The sequence below is a fragment of the Mytilus edulis genome, chromosome 4 (assembly GCF_963676685.1).
Source record: "Mytilus edulis chromosome 4, xbMytEdul2.2, whole genome shotgun sequence".
NCBI classification, from domain to species: domain Eukaryota; kingdom Metazoa; phylum Mollusca; class Bivalvia; order Mytilida; family Mytilidae; genus Mytilus; species Mytilus edulis.
Window position 1 is genome coordinate 71,241,193 of NC_092347.1, and position 27,699 is coordinate 71,268,891.

The following is a 27,699-nucleotide window of genomic DNA, read 5'->3' on the forward strand; positions in this document are numbered from 1 at the left end:
ACATTTCATTTAAACACGAGCAGCACACATATGCCAAATGTGGAGCAAATCTGCTAACCATTCTAACCATTCTGGAGCACATATTATAACTCTGGTTTTAAGTAAGGTTTGTGTTGCTCAGTCGTTAGGTTTTTTTTTGTGTTTTGTAGAATGCCGTTTGTCTTTTTGTCGTTCTTCGACTTTTGCCAAGATGTTGTCAGATTGTCTACGAAAAAGTCTGAATATCAATTTGATATCTGTAGCTTTTTTAAAGCATCTGTGTGTCAGGCCAATGCACTTGTCAATAAACATGCACAGGCGTAAAGTATAACATTAGATATGTAATATATAGCGGTTAATAAGCCATACGATGTGGCAGAGAGTATGTTACTTTACTTACTTTGAAATTTATAGTTAAGAAATCTTCAAGGGTTATAGAAGAAGCTGACCTAATGACATCCTCCAGTTTATTGTTTAATAGTTTAGAATGGTTAAATTTGGAAAAAAACGAATTCAATAACAGGACATGGTTCCTAACTATTTACGAGAAAATTTTCATTTTATTGATAATCAGAATTATAAATTACGTTCAGCTGATGAAAAACCATTACAAATTCAGAGGTCAAAAACAAAAAAAACATTAAAACTTTTATATATTCTTGTTTTCAAATGTGGAACAGTTTATCAAAGGAAATAAAAATGATTAAAACAGTTGTATCTTTTAAAAGACAATGTTTCAAATTTTATGAATAGGACAAATTGATATGCTTTTTCATTAATGTCTATAAAAAAATTTATGTTGTCTAAATATAATTATAATATTTTATGCACTTTATTGATATGTTATTTTTTATTAGACTTAAATTAAGATATTGTTTGTTTGCAGTTTTCCTTCGAAAATCCGCCCGACTGTGAAAATTTTATTGCTTTTAATTTGAAGAATTTATTTTTAATACTTCTATTGACTCGATCCGGAACTTTGGGTCGTTTCCGGATTTGATTTAAAGTCTAGGTCAATTACATGTTTGAAGTTCGGTTTTTCTTCCCTTCCTGTCAAGCATTCATCAGACCCTTTAATGGTAAAGCACATGGAGATTGTTTACAGGTATCTACGGAGTCATGGAGGAGTACTTGGTTCTGTCGTCTTCTGTCTATTTTAAGGCAAATAATACACAGAAAAGTTTCATAGTAAACTGTGTATACTGATTCAGGCAGAATTGCACATGGAATGATGTCTTCGATAATATCATTGACGATGAAAATTGATGCATCGGATATTCATAAAACCGACACGATAACCGTTTCTGTCTCAAACAAATCGGATACATAATCTTTTGAGACTGACTTTATGGAACCAATATCAGTGGTTCAACAATTCGACAGCAGCCTGAAGTATGCCATATTTTCTTTAAATCGTTGTGAAGAAGACAACGATGAAACCACTCCTCGGTGACTTCATGGATACCTGTAAACACGCATGTACGGTGGAAGGGCACATTTGAAATGTTAAATCAATAAGAAGCCACACAAACTACACAAAGATATAGAGAAAATAAATGGTTGGCTTGAGAAATAAATATTCACTCTCTGTATCAAATCTATCTTCGATTGCAATGAGTATGCTGCTTTAGGATAAGGGGGGCTGTCCCACTCACTGCAATTATTCTCTCTCTTACAATATCAAGTATACCCAAACTCTGTAGCCTGTGTGAATTTAATTGAAATATGTCCTTAGGAGAGGTAGGACAGGACCTTATTCGGGACGTTGGGTGTTTTAATGCTTGGGATTTCGGGATCCAGTAATTCTTTTTTCGAATTTCGGGATGTCGGGATTTAAATTTCTTTAAATTTGGTACCTCGGGAATTCAGGTTTTTAAGCCCTGGATTTCGGGACCAGGACCCATTCGACCCCCCCCCTCCCCCCCCCCCCCCCCTTTCCCTTTCAGGAGCTGTGCTGTCAATTTTTTATGCAGTCAAAACATTTCAGTACTGACCATTTACTTTTAATGGGGTGCTATGGATTTCACCCCAAAGTTGGTGTTATGCTTTGTGTTTGTTTTAATTAAAGCCTGGCATCAACAGATATTTCAAAATATAACCTTTATAACAGTCAGATGTCTAATATAAGTTGTTTTTTTTTCAATTGAGGAAGATTCAATGGTTGATATTTTTTTAAACACACTCCTACATTGTCTTTTCGGAATCTTTAACATCCTCATTTTTCTGATGCAAATACTCTACTCATGAAAACATTCTTACTTACTAACTTAATCCACTTCGTCCCATGGGGGACATAGGGCGACTACAGTAGCTTTCCATCTTCTCCTCTCCTTGGCTAGTTTCTTTGCTTCACCCCATGTTTTCCAAATTTTCTGAAGATCAGATGTTAAATCTCTGCGCCAGGTGGATTTTGATCGCCCTCTTTTACGACGGCCCTGGGGACTCCAATCTAGCGCCTGTCTTGTTACATTTGTGTTGCTTTTACATAAAGTGTGTCCAATCCATTTCCTTCTTCGTGTTGTTATCGTTCTTTCTATTGGTTCTTGTCTTGTCCTTTTCCACAATTCTGTGTTGCTGATTGTGTTTGGTCACTTGATTCCAATGATGTTTCATAGGCACCTGTTCATGAAAACTTGTAATGTTTTTGTAGCTGCAGCTGTCAGTCTCCAAGTTTCTGACCCATAAAGAAGAATAGATTGAGTTGAAGATCCTGATTTTGGTGTTCGTTCTGAGCGCTTTGCTCCTCCATGCTGGTTTTAGGACAGAAAAGGCTTGTTGAGCTTTTCTTTTTCTTGATTGGATGTCTTCATCTGTCCCAACTGAATTTACTGATTACACTTCCAAGATATGTAAATTCTCGGACATCTTCAATTTCAGCATCTCTCACTTTGGTTTTGTTAAGTTGGTTTGTGTTTACCCTCATGGATTTTGTCGTTTTTGCATTTATGTACAGTCCTACTTGTTTTGCAGTTGTTTCAATGTTGGCTGCTTGATTTTGTGAGTCTTCATGGCGATGAGAAAGCTGGCAGATGCCGTCTGCAAAGTCCAGGTCTTCATGGCATGACTGTAATGTCTATTTAATACCCAAAGGAGTAATGTATGATTTCCGACTCACCCAATCTATCACTATCAGAAAAGGGAGAGGGAAAAGTAAACATCCTTGTCTGACACCGGTTGCTACAGGAAATGGATCTGTCAGAGGCGCTGCATGGCTCACTTGACATGTAAAACCGTCATAGAGCTGTTGGATGACGGATATGAGTATTCCGTAATTTCTAAGGATGTTCCATAGTGCTTGATGGTCTATACTATCATCGGCCCTCTCGAAATCTACAAATGTTAAGTATAGGGATGTCTGCCATTCAATAGTGTTGCTCGATGATGGTTCTTACTGTGGCAATTTGGTCAATACATGATCTCTCTTGTCTGAAACTAGCCTGTTCGTCTCTAAGTAACTTATCAACTTCTTTCTTTAACCTCTGTAGGATGATGTGACATAGGACTTTGCTAGGAATGGAAAGCAAAATAATTCCTCTCCAATTGCTACAGATTTATTTGTCGTCCTGCTTTGGTACTTTAATGAGGATTCCTTTACGCCATTTGTCAGGTATATGTTCGTCATTCCATATTTTGTTAAGTAGTTGGTGAAGTTTATCAATACAGATGTTATCCATTGCCTTTATAGCTTCAGGGGGTATGTTGTCGATCCCTTCTGCTTTTCCATTCTTTAGTTGTTTTATTGCAGCGTTGACCTCTGTTTTAGTTATATCTTCTGTCTTGATATTCATGACCTTCTCCCTTCGATGGTAGGTGGGTCTGTTGGAGAGGGTCTGTTCATACTTCTTCAAAATGATCTTTCCATCGTTTCAATTGATCTTCAATTTTTGTTATCACATTGCCATTTTTATCTTTGACTGTAGCACTAGAGTTGGATCTTCTGCCACTTAGTTGTTTTTTTGTGTTGTAGAGAGATTTTATGTCTCCTTTGCTACATGCAATTTCTGCTTCTTGTGCTAGTTGTTCAACATAGTCTCTTTTATCCTGTTTACAGTTCTTCTTCACTTCTTTATCTTTCTCTCTATAAAGGTCTTGTGTTTGTCTTTTTTGTTGTCTTGTGATGGCATTTAAGACTTTTTCTTTGGCCTTTCTCCGTTCTTCAACCTTAACCCATGTATTATCTGACATCCAGTTTTTGCGTTTATACTGCATGTATCATAATGTTTCCTCGCATGTTTCTATAATTACATTTTTTGTCTGCTCCCATGTGTTGTTAATATCATTCTCCTCTATGTCCAGGTCACTTATAGCTGAGAATCTTTTTTAAAGAGATATTTGAAATTCTTCTCTTATGTTCGGTATTTCAGCTTCATAACGTTAAACTTTCTTCTTTTGAAAACTGATTCTTTTTTGGGCTAAAGTTTCATCTTTATTGACCCTATAGATAACTAGGTGATGTTCTGATGCTGCATCTGCTCCTCTTTTCTTTTTCCTCTGCCCTTACATCTTGCAGTGAAGACCTCCATCCCTGGAAAATAGATATGGGGTCTGCATTTCCTGCTGGTGACCCTCAGGTTACCTTATGGCAGTTCTTGTGTTTGATGAGTGTTCCTCCTATGACAAGGTTACTGGTGGCACAGAAGTCTGTAAACAGTTCACCATTTTCATTCATTTTTCCTATCACATGAGGACCAATTTTTCTCTCCCATCCCTTTCTTTCTGATCCAACCTTAGCATTTAGGTCACCCATAAGTACCAATAGGTCTCTTTTTGGCACTTTTTCTATAGTTGTTTGTAATGCGTGGTAGAAGTCTTCCTTTTCACAGTCATCTGCACCAATGGTTGGGGCGTATACTTGTATCAGGGTGGTGTTTTGATAACGTGAGTTATAGCGTGCTGTGATAATTCTTGGTGAGATGAGATTCCACTCAAGCAAAGCTGTTTTAGATCTTTTTGTTATTAGAAATCCAACTCCCTTTTCACGTGGGTCATTTTGATTGATGTTTCCGGAATATATGATTTTGTGACCTGTATTTAAATTTGTCATGCCTGATGTGTTCCATCTAACTTCACTTAGTCCTAGAATTTCGATCTTGTATCTATCCATCTCTTTTGCTACTTGTGCACATTTAAAACTTTGGTATAGTGTTCTTACATTCCATGTGCCTATTCTAGCGGTGAGTTTGTTTGAAAACAGCTCCAGCGGCCTTCGCGTCATCTGCTGTTTTCGGTTAAAAACATGTTCTTCCTCCAGTCTGTGACAAGAAAGAGTAGTGGTTATTGTAGTCGTTTCTGTAATCAATATTTTTTTCCAAAGTAGGGTGATTAACCCTACGCTTAACCCCATGTGCCCGGAGGACCGGCAGCTTTTCTGTAGGGGTTTCCATCCCTTAGACGATTGCTGTTGCTATCGAGTTCCATCTACCCGTATTTTCTGTCTGGATTTACTTCCATAGCCTTTGATTCAAAAATCAAGGCAGTGATACTATTTGGCCCATAGCCGGGGCAAGGATGATGAGCGCTAGGGCATATCCACACGCCGGTGGGCCTACACACTGCATCTCTGGGGCCCTTGCTGCTCCGAGATCCTTTACAGATGACGCCTAGGATAATAAAACCTAGTTACCGTGTGCTGTCGCGAGGAGGCACTGTAGAAGTCTTGGATAGTGTAGAGGCTTTGTACTGGCAGGAGGAAAGATTTACACACTCGACTTTCTTTTCACCCACAAGTGAGTTAGCCAGCGGCAATGTAGAGTATTAACTCCACCACTGCACTAGAAGCATACACAGCCCCTGTGGTAAAACCACCAGCACACAATGTCAGTGCATATGTTTCTTTACAAGAATTCTAGTCATTCCTTGTTTATAAGTGTTCCAGTATTTCATAATACCATAATGGTATGTCATAAATTGTATAATGGCACTATGTTAAGTTTCAGTTTTGGTTAAACAGGTTTTACCTGAAAATGCCTGTTCATTTCATGTTGGTTTTCAGTGTTTGTTGTTTTAAAATGTTTTTTTCGTCACAAAAAACTTGGTTTGTGTAACTGCTTGTTTAAACTTTATTTTGGCTGATAAAATAAAATATTTTTTTACCTAACGACCCTGCAGTCTGAAGGTACAGTTGGAAAACTACAAACAAACATATTTTTAAGGTTGGCTTTACTTTGAGGAATCTCAGGAAGATAAATTTTAACTTATGAATTATCCTCTTGAAATAGAGATTATTTATTTACATACCTTTGAAAACTGGGAAATTGACAATTATTAAGTTCAGATCATCATGTGTCTTTTTTCATAGATTTTTTTTTGGAAGTCGTCAATCTGTGTCAATATCAAGGGAACGGTCAAGATATGAAGTAGCCATTCTTGTTTCGGTGTTAATTTTTATCCCTAGCTCACTGGGATATATGAAATGTAGGCACTAACAGAAATATGGGTTATAGAGTGACAGGACATCATCAATATATCATTATTGTCTAGCGGGATCGTTGCGGAAGCGAGACATGTGGATTGCGTTTCCTGCAACAATTGCGATGACGACAGCGCCAATAACTGTAAAGTTTTCTGCTTATCATAATAAGTTAGTTTGATAGGAAGTCCTTGTGATAGATCAATGATATTTTGTATGAAGTTGCATTTCTATCGGTACATTTTATTCTTTCTTTTTTCTTTTTGTTCCTCTTCTTTTTCTTTTTTTTCCCTCTCTCTTTATTAGTGTCAGTACATTCGGCGGAGGACATTTTAGCGCATTGATACCTGACATTTGAGCGGAAAAAAATCGGACGTTTAAGCGCAAACGTAGAACCATTTTAGCGTCTGAACTTTAACCCATTTTCGCGAAAATTAAAATTGTAAATTCCCATGCATTTAAGCGAAATATTTTTTACCCATTATAATATATAATAAATAAAAAAAGAACTTCAATAGACTCAAGACAGCACAATATAAAACATATGATGTCCATTAAAATACAGCACTAAATGTCATAAAGATTTAATCAAATGTTAAAAGTTCGTTCTAGCCTGGAATTTATATCCTAGAGAACGTACGTACTGGGCTCTAGATATACCCCTGTACAATACTGTTGAATTGCATTCTGAACTGTTCTTTCTCTTTATCTTGTCTAGATATTGGTGCACATAAGTCTGTACTTCGTATTTTTATATATATGTTGCTGTTTGCAATTTGATAATAGTATCCAGTAAGACGCAAATAGCTCAGTGCAACTATAACATTGCTCATTATAATGGGCATGGAACGACTCTGAACCATTATTTGTTCGCTTTGAATTACACTGAACTTCTGCCCAAAGCTTAGTGAGTATTATTCAACCATGTAAGTTTTCGCTAAAATGGGCTATCTGAAAGACAGGTGAACGGATTATTCCGGCGCTAAAATGAGCACTAATGTCGGCGCTCAAATGTCCCCTAGTAGTTCAAAAGTTTTCGCTAAATGTCCTGGCTGCGCCCTGTACATTTTAGTTTATTTGTATGTTTTTGAGTTGAGTGTGACGACCATTTCCCTGAACTAGCACACAGGGTTGCTGAGTGTTAAGCTGATGCCCGCCTCCGGATGCAGGTATTCGCGCTGTGTTGAAGACCCATTAGTTGTCTTGGTCTGTGTCTGCTCTTCACTCGGATTGTTGTCTCTTTGACGCATTCCCCATTTTAATTCTCAATTCTATATCAGTTTGACGACTATTTTCAGACCCTCTCCCCTGTGCCATTGTCCAGTAACTTTGAATGAATAAGCAATTGTATTCAATTTTAAATGTGAAAGTTTATGTTAAAGTTAGTTTGATAGAAACTGCTTGTGACATATCAGTTATTTTTGTATGAAGATGCATTACTGTCAGTGCATATCAGTTAGACGAATATTTGGAGGCCCTGCCCCTTAGTCATGGTCCTGTGAGTTTAAATCATTTAGAAATTTCCAATGTTATTATAATAATAAGTTTTCTGCATTAATTAGTTTGATCGGAACTATTGTAATAGATTAATGCTATCTTCTTTTGAGTTACTATCAGAACATATATAGGTTTGCCGACTTTTTCCTTGTCCTTTTACCTACTTTATGTTTCAAAGATGTGGACCAACTTAAAAACGGCCAAAAAAAACAACTTAAATGCGAATACACGGTTAGATTCAGCATATTATAGAACCTCAAGAATTCTAGACTTCAAATAAACTCCATTGAAAATAGTCAAGAAATAAGCAATTCATACAAAGTAATCGAAAAGAATTGTTTTGCCCCCTTTAAAAAAAAGGTAGGGCAAAATCAATCCCAACCTTCCTTTTTGGTATGGAACTGTGTGGGACAATATTAATAATGTCATTGAGATCTATAGACCCATACACAAGTTATCTACCGGAATCCAGAAAATCCTTGTTTTTGCCCCTTTGAGGTTCTTACTCCTAAACTGTTTGGGCCATTATACCAAAAATCAATCACTACCTTTCTTTTAAAAAGTGCGTACATTTATTGTAGATCCATTCACTAATACACAATTTATTGTCCTAACAGAAGAAAACAAGAAAAAAAAAGCACAAATAAAAATAGGTATTATAATTTCCACAAAACTGCAGCCAGTTGAAAATTCTTAAGTCGAATATCGCATCAACACATGCCAGCTAACTTTTATATTCATCTTTATTCAATTTTTGACATTTTGAAAAATTTCACATTTTCGATGATTCCATGGTCACCGCAGCCGTTTCAAAAATTACAAAACCGAACAGTGAGTCTAGCCATGCCAGTTGTTAGCTGTTAAAAGATTCATAATCTTTTGAGCATTTTTTAATCTAGGGTCATTTTAGCTTTTTCCATGGTCATGGTGACCATTACCAAAATGTCAAAGACAGATGCCACATTGACACTTAATATGGCTTTGATGTAAAATTTTCTTCCAGAAAATGCCATTTTTAATGATTTTCCCATAGGGTCCAATATAATACTATTCCCCAGTTTCCATAGCAATGGCGGCCATTTTGTAATTTCAAGTTCTTAATTACTAGTATACGGTTTTACCATCTAGACATAACATGCATCATTTCCATAAAGTTTCATTATGTAAGGTCTAACAAGAGGCTGTCTAGTCACAGCAACCCGGATTTACCTGCATAGGTCGAAACATGAACAGTTGAGCAAGTATGGACACAACACTTAAGCTTTTGAAAGAATTTGGATTGTGATTAAACATTTAAAAATTATAGATTATTAACTAATTAAAAATGAAAATGATATTTGCAAAACTGAACCAAAACAGGATCATGTAAAAAAAATAAACATTAACAGACAAAACAAAATTAAAATATCACCTAACAACTATGGCATCTACCTTCATAACAAACATGACTTTAAAAAAATAGTTATAGGGCAATTTTGACGCTAGCATTACTGGTGCACGATATAAGTTTGAGTTATTTCCCTTTGAAAAGAAATATGGTGTGACATAGTACTCTAACATTAGGCATGATTTAATCACTACAAATAGTTCTCTAAAATTAGTTTTGATGTAACACTATGTATAATAATCCTGGTACTTTTGATAAATATTTACACCACTGGGTCGATGCCACTGCTGGTGGACGTTTCGTCCCCGAGGGTATCACCAGCCCAGTAGTCAGCACTTCGGTGTTGACATGAATATCAATTAATGGTCATTTTTATAAATTTCCTATTTGGGTCATTATAAAAAAAAGTGCAAATTTCGACAAGGTAATATTTTGAAAAATGATGTCATTGTTTAAACCATTTGAATGTGGCCCCCTATTCTATAGCATGGTAGCAACGATATTCAGAAATATGCAATGGGGAAAATGAAGAGTTCCTTCAATTTTTACAATTTTAGGTCATCCTTTGACAGAATCGTGTCAATGGTGTTACCAATTCAAAACATACATTTAGGTACTAAATAGTATTGTTAAACATCAAACAACTGTTCCAATTTGTCGTTTAGGTTTAAATTACGACTTATAGACACTATTCATACAGCTGTGCATTCTATTCAAACATAAATTTTAGAATACATTGTCGTAATAAAGTTGGCTGTCCTAATTATGGCCGTTGTTAATACTAAAAAATACACTTAAACTGAATATATATAAAATTTATAAGATTAAATGATAATAATATACCTAATCCTTCGTATACGACCTAAAAACACTTTCATTTATGAATAAAAAAAAATAAAAATGTCGCATCTTTATATAGTAACACCACTGACCCTTCAGTAACTCCAATGACACAAAAGTCTCACCATTGACATCACATTTCAAATTTTACTTTTATGAAGTACTGAACACAAAGCCAAGAACACTGAGGAACAAGAAAAAAGATGAAAAAAATACTTCTTAGGCTAAAATACCTCAAATTATATAACATAACATCCATTACAAAAAATGTCAATAGTGTTACTAAATAGTGTCATTGGTGTTACCAGCATACATCAGTTTGTGAAAGTTTTGTATATGTAATACATGATATTGTAAAAACATTGTTAAATAAGTATTGTTTTTTTATAAATAATATGATGTTTCGCTTGTTAAACATGAAAGAAACACAACACAATGCTGATTGTCATGATATATTCAGTGGTGTTACTAAACTGGTCAATGGTGTTGTTTTATCAAAATAGTCTGACCATTGACAGTAACACCAATGATTTAGATGAAGACTAACAAAAACCAGACTCCTGACTTGACGTCAAGGTAATCATACCAAGAGATACACCCAATATGCAAAGGTCAAGAGTCAAAAAGTCATAGTTTGGTCAAGAGATTCTTGTAAAAAAAAAACACAAAGCGGATTTTGAGAAAAGGGTCATTGTGGTACACAAAACTAACAATATATCTATATATCTAATATAAATGTAAGAAGATGTGGTATGAGTGCCAATCATACAGTTAATTCTCCATTTAATTCAAACAAAATATACAAGTTTTACATTTAGGGCAAAGGTCAAGCTCACATGAAGTTTCTCGTGCCAATAGACTCATCATCTTATGACAATACATCTACAAGCCACATGTTCAGAAGCAAGGTCATTTGAAAATTATATTTTGAGGTCAAGGTATTATACCGAGGAACACACTGCAACATGATGACACACCCAACGTGCATACATGTAGGTCAGGAGTCAAAAGGTCATCATGGTACACGTAACAATGTCTTATGTCATGATGCACTACACATGCAAAATATAGAAAACCTAGGGCAGAGACAGAAACACAAGACATATAACTAAACTCATCGAATGGTACATGTACTTGTATTGCAGGTCAATACAATTGCCTTCAACAAAGAATACAAACTCTCGCTACAGTGCAAAGTTAAACCCGTCTTTCACTAAAGTTTGAGCATGATTCTTTGCAACAATTATCTTACCACTGATAATTGAGAATTGAGTCGTGCAGTTATGTCAATAAATTAAAACGGTATTAAGATTACACATTAAAACACTAAAAACTAGGGTTTACCATTAATTTTTAACCCAACCATATGATAGTACTATCATGGTTAACTTATGGAAACACATGATACAGTCGTGAAATTGAATATTTGAAATAGTACGACCAGAACAATACAAGACAGAGTTGTAAACAAAAGAAAGTAATGATACATATCGAATTTTTAATTCCAATGCACAAATTAGGAACCGTAGTTTTCATTCAATTTATTTATCTAAAATGTACGCTTGGGTTAAACAATGGAAATTAACACTGTATATTTATATAAACGATCAATCTTGTAAATAAATAAACAAAAAACAAATGAGGGGGTGTTCTCTTTTAGTAGAATATTTAGGTTTTACACTAGTCTAGTAATTTACGGGCCTTTTATAGCTTGCTGTTTGGTGTGAGCCAAGGCTCCATGTTGAAGACTGTACCTTGACCTATAATGGTTTACTTTTATAAATTGTGACATGGATGGAGAGTTGTCTCATTGGCACTCTACCACACTCTTCCTATATCTTTTATATTGATTTTGTCTGATTGTTAACTCCTTGTCCTTAGTTTTTTTCCTCATATGTTTCTTCTTTACTGTATCAATCAAAAAATATTATTTACATTAAAAACGAAGGTATCATGCAATGGAGTTAAAAAAAATGAGTCCCTGTACTCGGTTCTTAAGACCATTTAAAACGGACTCATTGGTTTCTTATATATCACAATACTGCTAGGTTATGGTAAAACAGAAAGTTGTCACGTCCACTCTGTGTATTTGTTAGATATGTATTACTATTTGTATTCATTTGATGAGTTAAGCCTTTTTCAACTGACTGTTATAGTTTGTTCTTATGTTGTACTGTTGCACCACTGTCAAAGATAAGGGGAAGGTTGGGATCCAGCGAACATGTTTATCTCCGCCACATTCTATATATATATGAGCCTGTAATTCAGTGGTTGTCGTTTGTTGATGTGCTACATATTTGATTTTCGTTCATTTTTTGTACATAAATTAAGCCGTTAGTTTTCTCGTGTGAATTGTTTTACATTTGTAAATTTGGGGCCTTTAATAGCTGACTATGCGATATGGGCTTTGCTCATTGTCGAAGGCCGTACGGTGGTCTGTAGTTGTTTATTTCTGTGTCATATGGTCTTTTGTTGATAGTTGTCTCATTAGCAATCATACCACATCTTCTTTTTTATATTTTCAGATCGGATAAACCAAAACGTGACAAAAGCCATAAGAAATTTTAAATTGATGTAAAAGATTCCCGCATTTAAAAAAAAGCAATTTTTATAAAACAATATCCATATTGGCATGCCGGTACCAAATTTGTACAGCTGTACCAGATATTGGCATGCCAGTACCAAATTTGTACAGCTGTACCAGGCATTGGGGCCTACAAAACACTAGTTCAACCAATAGTTGAATATGCCAGTTCAGTATGGGATCCATACATTAAAACAGAAATTGACAGAATCGAGATGGTCCAAAGAAGAGGAGCACGTTATGTATCAAACAAACACCATAACCACTCCATGATTAGCATGATGCTCCAACACCTAAAATGGACATCTCTGGAACAACGAAGAAAAGAAGCAAGACTTACTATGCTCTATAAAATAGAAAACAATAAAGTGGCAATATCGAAGGAAGGACGTCTAATACCACCAAAAAGACTGTCTAGAAACATGCATGACAAATGCTTCCAACTACCATCGGCTACAGTGATTATCGCAAACACTCATTCTTTCCAAAAACGATCCGGGATTGGAACGCTCTCCCTTTTTGTATCAGCACCGTCAGTCGAGGCTGACAAAGCTGGACTAAATTAAATAATGTTGAGGGAGGGGCTGGTTCTGTATGCGCACCAAACACATGGCAGTATAATCAGTTTATTGAGTGTGGCCATTATCTGGCAGAAGCAGAAGGAGAATAACAAAATGTTGTAACAACAATTCAAATTGCAGGAAAACAACGCCTTGTTCGTATTGAAATAGGGATTACAAATATACTGCAATAATGTCTACTCGCGTTTTGTCATTAGCTATATATTATGTGAATTTTGAAACTTCTGAAATATTTTTTTATTTCGTTGTATTTTACCCTATCATTACCATACCACATGAAAATTTGAAAAACCGTCGAAGAGAATTAATCCACAATATTTTCTCCTCAAACGCTACAAATTTATTGTCTTGGGATTTAATTCGGCATTATTTGTTGAAAATGAGCCCGAAAATAAAATATTCTACACCGAAGAAAATGTGATCAGTATGCTTGATTGTCTCATTTAAACCATATTTATTTAACTTTGAGGTAAAAATTTCTAGCTGTGTGTCGGCATTCTAATGGGTATGCCCTTTCAGAGTTTATTTTGATGTTATACATTTTTGTTAATACTTTTTTTTTTAGAACTTTAATTAAAGATGCTGACCCACTGCATTGGTATTTTTCTTACTAAAACCATTTCTGTAATTAAATCAAGCAATCAAAATAAATATTCAATAATCTGCTCAATATTTCGTCCGTAAAATGTTCCATTTCTTTTTCACCTTCTCTGGGTGAGTATGAGATTATTGTATAACTGTTATGGGGAAACTTGATGTAACTAACCTATAAAACCGACCGACGGTAAATTTGTATAAAATATCTAATTTCCATTTTTGTATTTACAGAATATGAACCGATTGAATCAAAGTCTTTTACCGCGTGTCATAATATCTCAAAATGAGTAACGATGCAATGTAAACGAAATGTGTCGTTAAATGGTATTGCAAAGTTGATACGATTAGAGACATACAAAATACAATTGTATTATCAGTCTCTAATTCAATAAGCATACGTACGTATACTGAAATGAAGACAAGATAATATTAACTTTAAATATAGCTACCGTATCGTCACATTTTTCCCTGTGATCATAGTAATCAGTACTAGATTTTGGTAATGAGTGTCGACCATTCTTTTTCTGAATTCTTTCCTCAAGTTCTTCTAGGATGTTTATAACATTCCCGTGAATTTTGTATATTTTCTCCTTGGACGCTGTAAATTAAATAACAAATAATAATTAATACAACAGTCTGTGTTTTTGTTAGATTTATCTCTACCTTTTAAGCCTCTTTCAAATGATTTTTATCGTTTTTTTTATGCTATACTGTTACACCACTGTCCAAGTAACTTGTGGTTCCTTTATACCACATTATATGATCTTATATGGTCATGTAGGCCTGTGCTATATCCTATATGTGTCTTGCTTTTTTGTTACTGTTTGATAATGTTTATATGTAAAGCTAGGGACGACATCAAAAGTTCAATGAAGGATAAATAACTTAATTCACAAAGTTTTTTCACTGCCTTCCCCACCCCCTCTCAATATAATTAGGGAAAAATTGAAATCAATGTCGGATAAACAAAACTTGCAGCAGTTTAACAAATGGAAGTTTTTAACGACCTTGACTGGCAGTTTAATCCCCACCCCAAATTATTAGATTCAAGTTTTTTTTTTATCCTACATTGATCTTTTGATATCGTCCCTTACTACAACCGAATAGTATTGCATTTTTATAAATATGTCGGAACACTAACATTGAGATTGGTAGTGCTTATTTTATATTTAACTCTATAGCACTCTATATGTGCTCATGATCAGAGATTTTGTGCGTGTTTGAATTGATACTTGACTTACTCCCCTTTGTATACAGTTCTATTATATAATGTAATCATTACATTCTTACGGTCCTATATATGTTTTACATAACCGTTACGGTCTTTTAATATCTAAATGAGAAAGGAAATTCCCAATTTCTCGCTTCACAGATGATTTCGGTGGTAAGTATAAAGAGAAAATTTAAAGCGGATTTGACCGATGCGACTTTTGTTACAATTTAAGGTAATAAGGACAAAGTTAGTTCGGTGTACTATTCCAAACTCTCCCTCCCCACATAACCATCTTATATGTAACTTTCTCGTTTTATATCTACTTTGGTATGGTAAAATTTGATGCATTTATGTATGGTCGGTTGAATATAGATATATTAAACATGTTATAATAATGCGATATTGTAACGAACGCACAACCCTATATTTTTTTTTTCTGCCACGAAATCTATTTCAGAAAAGCTTTTTTTCTGAGGAGTGAAACGAGGAAGACAACACTCTTTATCGTACCTCCTATACATTTATAGGAATATGATTGGTTAAAAGCGTCCTCGTGGAAACCGTGTGGTATATTTAATATTAGGTTAGTTGGGAGGCGGGGCTTATTTCATACACGGTTAGTAGTGGAGTTGCGTCCCTTTATATTCCAGATAAGGTAATAAGGAGGCGGGGCTTATTTCATACACGGTTAGTAGTGGTGTTACGTCCCTTTAGAAAAACAAAACAGTACTGAGAAAAAAATCTCAAAGGTTTCAACAGACGAAGAAAGTGATGATAAAGTGAAAGAAATTCATAAAACACATTTAAATCTAACAAGTTGTCATTGTTGGCATCTGTTTTTGTAGGATCAAAGGAAGTAGTTTCTTAATCATGTTAATCCTAACTGTATTGAAGACTTGCTCATTTTGATAGGTCACTAGTCTAAATTGTATACGTTAAGATAGTCGGTAAGACAAATTCGTTACATAGTGTGACGTAATACGGTATATATGGGGTCAGTAAATTCCATATGGGGAAGCTCGAATCCCCATTTGGAATTTACTGACCCCATCATACGCAACTATTATCAGCACCGCAGTGCGCATGCGCTAAATTTGATCGCAGTCGATATCGATAAATTTACAATAGAATATCAAGGATTTGTATAGTAAGATCTTACTTTACAAATCCTTCAGAATATTAAAGGAAATATTGAATTTTGGTTAGCTGACAGTGAACAAAAATAAATATCTTTTTCATTGACATCACATTAGAAAATACATTTTCTTAATTAATAACATCTTCGTGTAATACCATCTTCACCCGTTTCAAGATAGTTATAGTTATCTTTACTGCAAATTCCACATCTTGAATCTCTACATAAAATTGAGAATGGAAATGAAGAATGTGTCAAAGAGACAACAACCCGACCATAGAACAAATAACAGCAGAAGGTCACCAATAGGTCTTCAATACAGCGAGAAACTCCCGCACCCGGAGGCATTCTTCAGCTGGCACCTAAACAAATTTATATACTAGTTCAGTGATGATGGCCGTCATACTTAACTCCAAATTATACACAAGAAACTAAAATCAAAAATCATACAAGACTATAACAAAGGCCAGAGGACAGGCGCAAACAAAGCGGCGGGGTTTAACATTTTTTTTTAGATCTTAACCCTTGATCCCTATACTCTGGCCAATGTAGAAAAGTAAATGCATAACAATACGCACAGTAAAATTCAGTTCTAGAGAAGTCCGAGTCTGATGTCAGAAGAGGTAACAAAAGAAAATAAACAAAATGACAATAATACATAAATAACAACAGACTACTAGCAGTTAATTGACATGCCAGCTCCAGACCACAATTAAGCTGATTGAAAGATTATATCTTCATCATATGAATATCAGGCGCAATCCCTCCCGTTAGGAGTTTAGTATTATATACCATCATAAAATATATGAGAACAACATAACCCGTGTCATGCCAACAACTGGTTTTTAAATAAATGTGTTTAATTCCGATGCAAAGACCCTATTAGTGAATCAATATTGAAGCCAACATATGCAATCTTTAATGACTTGACACCAGGGGCCGGTAACAAGAAGCATTCTTATGTCTTACGAACGTCTAAAGGGCGTCTTAAGATTTAAGAATGTAACAAGACCCAACCTCAGACCTATCTTAGAATGATTGACAGCCCTTAATGTTTTGAAAAAGTGCTTGATTTAAGAACGATTCTTATGCCTACCTTAAAGCGATCTACCTAATTCCGGTAACACAAAATCATTCTTAAATTTTGGTCAGTTATTAAGTGTTCTTAATACAAACTTAGCAACTTAGGGGTGTACCAAGAACAATTCGCAATAGCTTCACTTGATATTTTTTGTAAGAGTGGTCCCGACTTCTCTTAGTTGTACATTCACTTGTTAATAATAGAACAAGTTGCTTAAAAAAGTTAATACGTGAACCTTAGAACTTTTTTATTCTAATTATTAATTCATCTGAATAGGAAATTATATATCAGTGTTTTCTTGGCCATGTGTGTGGAGGATAGTCGTTTCTCTTTATTGTAATTCGATCATTACAATGTTGGCTTGTTGAGAGAAGTGTTAAATATAAAGCAAAGAAAAATGTGTGACCTTTTTCAATTTTAAACCAAGAGTTCCAAATGGTGAAGTTTAAATCACCACTTCTTAAATTTTACGGAAGCCATCATAGTTAACCAATATGGAATATCCGTTATACAGATGATATCGTTTATGTTCATTATGTCGTAACTACAGTCCCATTCCTTTTCCACGAATGTGACCTAACGAATTAGACTCAGTATTTACCGGCTTTGTAACATAATGAGCAACACGATGGGCGCCACACGTGGAACAGGATCTGCTTACCCTTCCGGATCATCTGAAATCATTCCCAGTTTTTAGCGGGTTTCGTGTTGCTGTTATACACTTATTTTTGACATTTTTGCCTATTGAGTGTGTTTTGTCCACGCATCGTTATCAATATAATGGAATTTGATAAGAATGTCATACAAGTGAGAGTTGCAGCTCTTTAAACCAGGTTCAATCCATCATTTTTTTACAGTTTGAAAATGCCTGTAACAAGTCAGAAATATGAGAAGTGTCGCCAATTTGTTTGATGTGTTTTATCATTTGATTTTGCCATTTGGTTAGGGACTTTCCGTTTTGAATTTTCCTCGGAGTTCAGTATTTTTGTGATTTAATTTTTTGTAAGAAGGCTTTCAAAGAAAAAAAAATATTGTTATAAAGTGAAAAAATATAGAAAGAGGTGGTATGAGTGTCAATGAGCCAACTCTCCATCCAAATAACAATTTATAAAAGTAAACCATTATAGTAGTGATTTGACCGAAATGAAAGTAGGATAGAAAGATAAGCCTACGTTATTTATACAAGATTTAAATCCTACCATTAGCCTGGTGAATAATAGGGCACTCAAAAGAAAAAGTAGATGGATTGGCCTTAGACAAGCATATTTTTATTAAAATAATAATGGTCTATAAGCAGTTGAATTAATTTCATGTTTGAAGCGGTGCAAATTTTTTAATTCAATTTGACTTTTATCAAAAAAGGGGAAGAATGAATAATGGTGGTCTGAGGACAGAATTGTTTTCCATAGGTTAAATGGGTAGTTGATTGTTATGCGCATTTTATCATTCATTAAAACGTTTTTATGATTCATTTAAGGTGATTCTAATTTCTATGCGAGGAACCAAAAACGGAGACGACAGAAAATTATTAAGAACTCGTAACTTGAAAACTATTACGATGCAACTTGAGGAGGAAATAAGACCGATCTAGGAACAACCTGAGGGAGCTTTGATTTACACTCTTTGAGTGATCTTAGAATGATCTTATCTTCCCCTTAATTCAATACTTACGACCTCTCTTAATAAAATTTCTTGTTACCGGCCCCTGTACCGTAACTACAATGTATATCCCTTCTTAATAAGTCTGTTTAAAGGTTTTGTGAGCATCTGAGATGAATACTGACATGTTTGTGCTTTCTAAAGAATATTACCATGAAAGATTGGATGTGAAATACATGATCGTATAAGAAGTCTGCATGTTTAGTTATATTTACGAATGATGCCTTGTACCGATGATAAAATTTAGTAAATGTTTCAGGCGCGTAGCTACGTTTACGTCAAAACGCCCGGGCGTACACTTGAATTTTGTTAAAAAAAATTTAATCTCAATAAATTAAAAAGATCTGGTTTAAAGCACACCAGCCTTTTAAATCTTTCCTCAATTGCTTGTAATTGCGAATAAAAGTGACATTTTTATCTTTCGATCAAATGGTACTATATATCATATATTTGTTCATTTTTCTGTCAGTCGAAGTCTGAATCTTCTGGGAATTCTTCTTACTTTCCTTTCGTTTAAAGCATTTCATAATCAGCTGAGATTCGATATATGCTTTGAATTTCAGTCGAGCCTACATTTATGACGCGAAAACAAGAAATATAAGAGAACCTAGATTTCATTGGAGGCGACAACATTTAGGTTCAATATGTTGTAAAAGTTTGTTTTTTTTAGCATCAATGATTTTGTCAAACCTTAATGAAATTTTACGAAAGTTGGACAGAAGCTTTTTATTCTCAAAAGAGTATTCAGACCATATAAATGATGATTTTATATCTTAATTTTCCAGGATTCTACTGATAAAAGGAACTTCTGTTTGCATATACAGTCTGTCAATGATGACAGTGGTTGAAGTTTGTTACACTTCAATTACTTTGTTAACCCTTCATTGAATTTTATGAAACTTTTGCAGAAGTTTTTTTATGATTAATGTCTGAATCAAAATTTTGAAAGTACATTTTTTTTTCAATTTTCAATTGACATACGGACTTATCTTTTAGCTTCTAACAGACGCTCTGTGATTATTATTTTTTACATGATGATTTTGAAAACCTTCAGATATTGTCATGAACCTAGGGTAGAAGTTAATATACCAGATCAAGAAAAAAAATCTAAAGAAAATGTTTGATTATTTAAAATCCTATTATAGACTAATAAAAAGACTCAATTTTCGCGAGAAGCGGCAATCTAGCGAGAACCACGGTTTCGCGGAACCCTTTACGAATTTTCATAATGCATCTAACATGTCTAAACATCTTTGCAAATTAATCATTTCATATCCATTAACGACATTTGCACAACAATGGGCCTTATCCCACGGTTCCTTTAAACATATTTTAAAGTAATTGGTTTGGATATTTACTGTAACACCAATGACCATTAGATTTCAAATCAACACTATGAATACATTAAACATAAAATATATTTAAAAAAAAGTAGTCTATAAGGTATGTTCAATTTGCTATTGATTAATTTTTATAAAAGAAATGCCCCCTTTTCGAAACCCACTGCTAGAAGGTGTTATAACATGTGTCTGATTGGGCTTTCAAACCCCTCACCGTGGTTGGGGCGTACACTTAAAAATAGCCTAGCTACGCCACTGTGTTTTGACTAGTTTGTGAAATCGAAAACCCTGGATGAAATTTGAAAAAAATAGGCAGGACAGGAGTTTTGAGTTAAAAAAAAAAGGCAGGATGAAACACTTGCAAAAAAATAAGTCAGGACGACAATTTAGGTAAAAAAAGTCAGGATAAACTAAAAAATAAAAAGGCAGGACAAAATTTTTCATCCTAGCCCCCCCCCCCCCCCCCCATAAAAATCAAATGGTAGCTCCCTTAGTATATAAGCTTAATTAAAAGTAAGTTTTCAATAAACTGAGATTTTCTAGAAGGAAAGGGTTATTTTTAGATATATGGAATTTCCCGGAATTAATTGAACTAGTATTGGCTTTATTAAATGTAAGTTTTCCATAAACTAGAGATTTTCTGGAAGGAAAGGGTTATTTTTAGATATATGGGTTTTTCCGGAAGTAATCGTTAGTATTAGCTTTATTAAAAGTAAGTTTTCAATAAACTGGAGATTTTCTGGAAGGAAAGGGTTATTTTTAGATATATGGGTTTTTCAAGAAGTAATCGTTAGTATTAGCACTACAAGTAAGTTTTCAATAAACTGAGATTTACTGAAAGGAAAGCCCAACTTGTTCACCAGATTTTGTTATGGTGTCAGACCTGATTGACTTCGATGAAACAGAAATAAGGCGGATATGAAAATTTCCGTTTGATAAGGCATGTCAGATGTCAGCCGCGAGCTGATAGTTTCTCACCTTGAAAATTAGTTTTTTCTTATAATTTGTAGTATATATATCCATTTGATAAATTTTTATGATTCAAAAACTGCGATCAAATAATTAAAATACCTAGTTGATATAAAACAAAAAAATGTACTTGCATAGTGATATTATATATAATTACATTAGATGTATGTTTCATTATAATACGTTATTCTGATTGGCTAACTGCACATCACGTGTTATTCCTTAAGCAGTTGTATCACACAATAAAACTTATCACTCATGATGACACGAGGTCCCATAATAAAGTGCACAGGTAAATTAAATAAAAACTTGATGTAAATCGTGTTTTCATGATCCTAGCTAAAAAAATGTAATTATAAGTATTGAATGCTTCTTTTTGTAACTTCATAGGGTTGTAAAAGCGTTGAGCGTGCGCACATTTTTAGAATGAAGCACTTCCGCGCTTCATACAAAATGTACTTCGGTCAACGCTTTTACACAACCAATAAAGTTACAAAAAGAAGCATTCAATTCTTAAACATTCACCCGAGAGACTGCGGGACTAACGATTTTTATTTTACAAAAACATATATCCACGCCAGTAGGGAAATACTATTTAAAATAAATTAGTATTTCGCAAGTAACAATCAACTTTCATTATTTTCTGTGTTATAAAATATTTTAAACATTTTCATTTCAGCGTACTTTTCATTGTTTAACATATTCTTGGTTTTACTATTGCATTATGCTAGATGAGACAGTTACACATAAGTACCACCAGTTCGTGATTTTTTACTTATTTTTCACTTACACTTGAAAAATTATTGTAATCCAAAAACAAAAATTATCAACAATGAGTTTTGGTGTTTCTTAAAAGAGGGGTGAAAGATACCAGAGAGACAGTCAAAATTAGAGATCGAAAATAAACTGACAACGCCACGGTAAAAAAATAAAAAGACAAACAGAAAAATATAGTACACAAGCCACAACATAGAAAACTAAAGAGTAAGCATTAAGATTTATTCACAAATATCATTAAAATCAAGACTAGAATTTTCAGTTTAATATACACATATAGAATATAGATGAAAATTCCATTTCATTCTCCCTCACAGAAAATTGTAGTAGACATGCAAATTTTATTTTGTTCAAATACCTAAACTAAAGCATATGTCACATATCTTGTTTCATTCCCTTATCATTACTCTTCACAATGAAAAATGAACTCATATTACATGATATCAATAGTTACTAAACGGATATCATCAGTAAACTTTACTATTACCACCATAGTATGTATGAAAAAGTATAAAAAAAAAATGGGCATGTCTGTATCGTTATATATTCTGTAACGAATTGGTTTTTTTTTTAAAGTCGAATCTTTGGACAACTCTCTCCTTTGTTTGCGTAAGGACAAATTTGAGAAAGACATTTATAATTAAGCAGGAGTTTGGACAATAAAATTTCAACAGATGTAAATGAATTACCTTCCATAGAATGTTGAAGCTGTCTTTGTGATTTAATTGATCCTATATCCATATCGTCGTGTCTTCCATATGAGGAAGCGTAACTGGTACCGTATCCTGCCATTTCGCCCGCACTGTTGGATAAATAATCGGAAAATTGAATTTATATTTGTGTTTTTTTCATACACTCCACCCCTTCAATTTTATTGGATCATTTTAATAGTATAAATGCTGACATTAACAAACGGCCTTCATATCTTAGAAAGATACCAGTATGACAACTTGGATTCAAATAGAAAATTTTCAATGTCCTGGCAAGGATTGCAGGACGTGAGTACTAAATTTATATCGCGCCATTGATTATTCAATGATTTACACGTTTCAGTTAAGCTACAAAAATGTATAAGCTTTTCAAATTCTGAACTTATCATTTTAATGTGAGAAAAAAATATTTCCGCTAATCGAAACTGTTTTGGTCTTTAATATTTTTCAGAACTTTCGGTTTGTTATGTGTTGTGTTTAAATATGGGTTTAAGACTCGTATATAGATACATTTTGAAATGTCTCAGTTTTACTTGGGAAGAATTTTCTTTCAGTTCAATTTATTGATTTTTTTCCCTCGATCTTTCAATAAATAATATACTGAAATTTATCCAGTGACAAATCCCGTTGCTTTGAAAACTGATTATCACATATTTCATTCTGAATCATTTTAACTTTAAAATTCTTGTATATAGAATAGCATAAATATAAATTCAGAAACACGGTCAATATTAAAAGATATATGAATGTACTTGTGTTTAATAACCAAGGATAATTAAAGGCAAAGTGATATGATCCCAAAGGAGACGATTCCCCCAATAGACATAATAGGTGGATTCAATAGGTCATAGCGTTCAGCCTTCAACAAATTAACAGTGAACAAAACATATGCTGCATTGTAAGAATTAAAACACCCCAATCAATATGTGTTGTTGTGTTCGCAAAAGGAAGACATGTTTTATTGACTGATGTACTATCTGGCACACAAATGACAGATTCATCGCTAGAATTTATCCATTTTTGATTTTGTGTAATGCTTATGGGAGGAATATATCACGTTACTGAGTAATTTTCAAAATGCATACAAATGCTTTTCAGATTCAAAGATTTAGGTCTTTCCGGTGTACCCTATGTTTGGGAACACCTTATTTTTTTTCTAATATTTTTATTTTATGTCTTTCTCCTACAGGAGGATAGACCATTTTGTTATCTAATGTTATATTTTTCCATCATTTTTATACCAGGCCTTCCCTCTGTTTCTATTGAAGTTATTGAAGAGTTTGACATGGTTATTTTATATTTTACTAAATACTTGTACCAAAACATAATTTTATGATATAAAACAAAGAAAAAAGCAGTTTGAAAATTTGATGTTTTACATTGACTTTGTAGGTTTTACAGGTTCTATTAATTTAATAGAAATTGTTTTATAAAATTAATGTTGCATCATTTTTTATTTTGCCAAATGAGGTCAGTGATATTAAACATTCAAATAAGTCCAATCCAAAAAAATTCAGATTTAAAAGGGGTTAATAAAAATCATTGTTGGATTGGGCTTATTTGAATGTCTAATATCACTGACTAATTGGTGCAAGAAAAACAACTTATAAGATAGTAAGGTTGTCGCATATCAAATGAAATTTCATAAATCGTACATTTCAAATATCAAGTTCCTGTCCCCGACAAATGGGTTGGAAGAGTTGCCAAAAAATTTTTGAAGGTAAGGTTGTGGTATATCAAACGAAAGGTCATAATGTGAACATTTCAAATATCGAATTCCTTTTCCCCAAATATAAGTTAGATAGGATTATCAAGTGAAAAAACAACTTCCTAGAAGATGGAGGTGTCACATGGCATTGCGAAAATTAGAAAGTTTACGAAGGTATTCTAGTCGCACATAAGGTTAAAAAGAGTGCATTTTTCATATCAGACTTGAAGAAACATACTTTTAATATTGTAATTGCAATCCCGTCCACTTTTCCCGGATGTGACCTACCGAATTAGACGTATTACCGAATTTGTTTTACAAGAGCCACATGAAGAGTGCCACATGTTGAGCAGGATCTACTTACCCTTTCTTTTAAAGTACCTGAGATTACCCACGGTTTTTTAAGGGGTTCGTATTGCTCAGTCTTTAGTTTTGTGGTGTACTATTGTTTATCTCTTTGTGTTTTCTTTTTTAGCAATGGCGTTGTCAGTTTATTTTCGACTTGAAGATTTTGAATCCCCCTTTCGCTTTTTATGCCCCCGCAACCAAAAGTTGGGGGTGGGGCACTGTGTTAGCCCTGGCCGTCACATTATGGGTACATAGTTATTCAGCTTAACTCCTCCTACAGTTTGAATCATAGAAAGTGTTCACTTTGCTGGCTGTTTGTATATATATATATATATATATATATATATATATATATATATACATTGAAGGTGCATGTGGTCATGGTTTGGATTTTTATCAATATTTGCTCTTCTGGGAGATAGTTGAACATTGTCATTTTTAAAGTATTGACTTGCATAAGAGGAGCGTTTCCAGACAACTCCTATAGTTTGAATGCTAGGAAGTTTTGACTTTGCTGGCTGTGTGTAAATATGTATTGAAGATGTGTATATGGTCATGTTTTTTTTATTTTTATCAATATTGGCTTTTTTAAATCAAGCAGTTTCAAATCTTCCTATCAATATTTGAATTTAAAGAAAACGAATTGGCACAAAATGACATGATCAATATTTATGTTTTCAGAAAAACTGTTGGGAAAACTTGGCTTTGTGCCAATGATAGAACGCCTGTGTTTATGTCTCAAACAGGATATATACGATGTAATCAAATTGCGAATATCATGACCTATAATGATGCGTCTAAGTATTCTCACTATGACAAGATATGCAACTGGCGGTGGGACTGTGGTAACCATGGTGACCACCCATTTACTAAATTTATGGAAGCAGACAAAGAAAGCTTTATTTTATCAATGTCAATGGCATTGCAAATGGTCAAAACTAAAGGAAAGGCCAAATGGATATCTGCTTTAGTACTAGAGCTTGGGAATCAATTCGGGTACGTAAAACATATAGAAATAAAAGATGTAGAACTTTACTCGTATACTGTAACAGTGAATGTTTATGAAATGATAGACCAAAATAAATACAAACAACATTCAGTGGGTACATAATTGTCTTCAATAATAGTAATACTAGTAAAACGCACAGTATGACATGCCAAACGAAAATCCTATCATGATTTTTTTCCGTCACACTTACAAATAAATATACAAAATATGTACATTGTCGGAAAATATCAAATTTATTTATTTGAGCTTTAGAACCAGGACGAAAAAAAGCGAGGCTCCGCCGAGCTTTTCTCATGTTTCGTAGCGAGTACAAATAAATTTTATATTTCCAACAATTTACATATTTTGTTTTTATCATGAAATTTACACCAAACACTTACAACTTTCGTTGTCAAATGTAAATCAGTGCCTCTAATTTTTCAATAAAATCGACAGTTTAAACGCGGACCGCGGAGAGGACCCCAAAAATGAACTGGTTAGCGAAAAGAAAATTGCACAATTTACCCCGTGCTCAACATGGAAGCGGGGTAAAAGGAGACTTTATTCGTACATGTACATATAAAGAAAAAATATATTTGTATACCTGTTGATAAAACGAACTTTTAACATTTGATTTAACCTTTCAGGCTTTTAGTGCTGTATTTAATCTGGGATATAATTTCCAGACTAGAACGTACTTTTTAACATTTGATTTAATCCTTTAACTTTTAGCGCTGTATTTTAATGAACATGATATGTTTTATATTTTGATGTCTTGAGTCTATAAATTGCTTTTATTTATCATACATCATTTATTAAAATGGGTCAAAAATATTTCGGTAAAATGGGCATTGATAATCGCTGATCATCGCTGAAGTGTCCTATCAATGCGCTAAAATATGCCCTCCGCTGACATTTTCAATGAAGGTCGGTATACATAAAAACATGCATAATTAGTCTATTAAAGATTGTTTCCACCAAAGTCCCAATCATATGTCTTGCATTATCATTCTTAAAAACTGAATCAATATTTGTTTTCTCTTTTCTTTAAGGGAGGAAGATTCAGATGACGATCTAACATAAGATACCGAACTCGAAAGAAAATTACTATGGGAAATGTATGGAATGTATTTGATGATGTAAACAATGATATTTTTTAAAAATACAGTTTAATTTATTATTGAGGTCATAAATGTATTTTATATGCAACAGTTGATATTTGTTTTATTCAAAAACAATTCAACGTTTAGATTTCATAAATAAATACAAAATGCTTACTAAAATGTAAAATATTAAAAATGTCGAATTTAGCTATGTAACTTTATTTCTTAATGTTTTGGAGTTCACACTGGCCAGATTTTTGTTCCCAGTCTTGTAATTTTTTTTTAAGAAAACACATTACAGTGAGAAATGGAAATGGGGAATGTGTCAAAGAGACAGCAACCCGACCATAGAGCAGACAACAGTCAGAGGCCACCAATACGAGGTCTTCAAATGCTATCATTATCTGGTTAAACAATGAGACAAGAGTTTAAATATGGTATGCAGCAATATATCAGTTTGTTTAATCTGATTGTACCAGAAAATATCTAATCATGGACATATTTCATAATGCAATTTTATAAAAATCAATGCTAGTATGTTCTCCATTATAAAACCAGGTTTAATTTACCATTGCGTTCAGTAATTTTGTTATGCCCCATTTATGGGCATTATATTTTCTGGTCTGTGCCTCCGTCCGTCTGTTCCGCTTCAGGTTAAAGTTTTTGGTCGAGGTAGGTTTTGATGAAGTTGAAGTCCAATCAAGTTCAACTTGAAACTTATACGGTCCATTGAACATAGAAAATTTAAGTGCGGATGGGGCATCCGCGTGTACTAGGGACACAGTCTTGTTACA

At 33.9% G+C, this 27,699-nt stretch overlaps 2 protein-coding genes across 2 annotated transcripts in view; one reads left to right on the forward strand and one right to left on the reverse strand.

Annotated features, from left to right (window-relative positions):
- Nucleotides 1-22,847, reverse strand: part of LOC139520436 (uncharacterized) — a 72,898-nt gene extending 50,051 nt beyond the window's left edge. The window contains exons 1-2 of the mRNA XM_071313039.1: nt 22,738-22,847; nt 14,324-14,472 (exon numbers count right to left, since the gene is read on the reverse strand). Of these exons, the coding sequence (XP_071169140.1) occupies nt 14,324-14,472; nt 22,738-22,840 (252 nt within the window). The 5' untranslated portion in view covers nt 22,841-22,847. The remainder of the gene's footprint in view (nt 1-14,323; nt 14,473-22,737) is intronic.
- A 142-nt stretch (nt 22,848-22,989) lies between these two features.
- Nucleotides 22,990-27,100, forward strand: LOC139520438 (uncharacterized). Its single transcript, XM_071313040.1, has 3 exons — nt 22,990-23,046; nt 25,496-25,810; nt 26,855-27,100. Exons 1-3 carry the CDS (start codon nt 22,991-22,993, stop codon nt 26,883-26,885), a joined length of 402 nt encoding a protein of 133 aa, XP_071169141.1. The 5' UTR covers nt 22,990; the 3' UTR covers nt 26,886-27,100.
- Nucleotides 27,101-27,699: the final 599 nt, after the last annotated feature.

Coding starts and splice junctions, on each gene's coding strand:
- LOC139520438 (XM_071313040.1), top strand. CDS start 22,991: ATGACAACTTGGATTCAAATAGAAAATTTTCAATGTCCTGGCAAGGAT. Junction 23,047..25,495: donor CCTGGCAAGGATTGCAGGAC/GTGAGTACTAAA, acceptor TTATGTTTTCAG/AAAAACTGTTGGGAAAACTT. Junction 25,811..26,854: donor GAGCTTGGGAATCAATTCGG/GTACGTAAAACA, acceptor CTTTTCTTTAAG/GGAGGAAGATTCAGATGACG.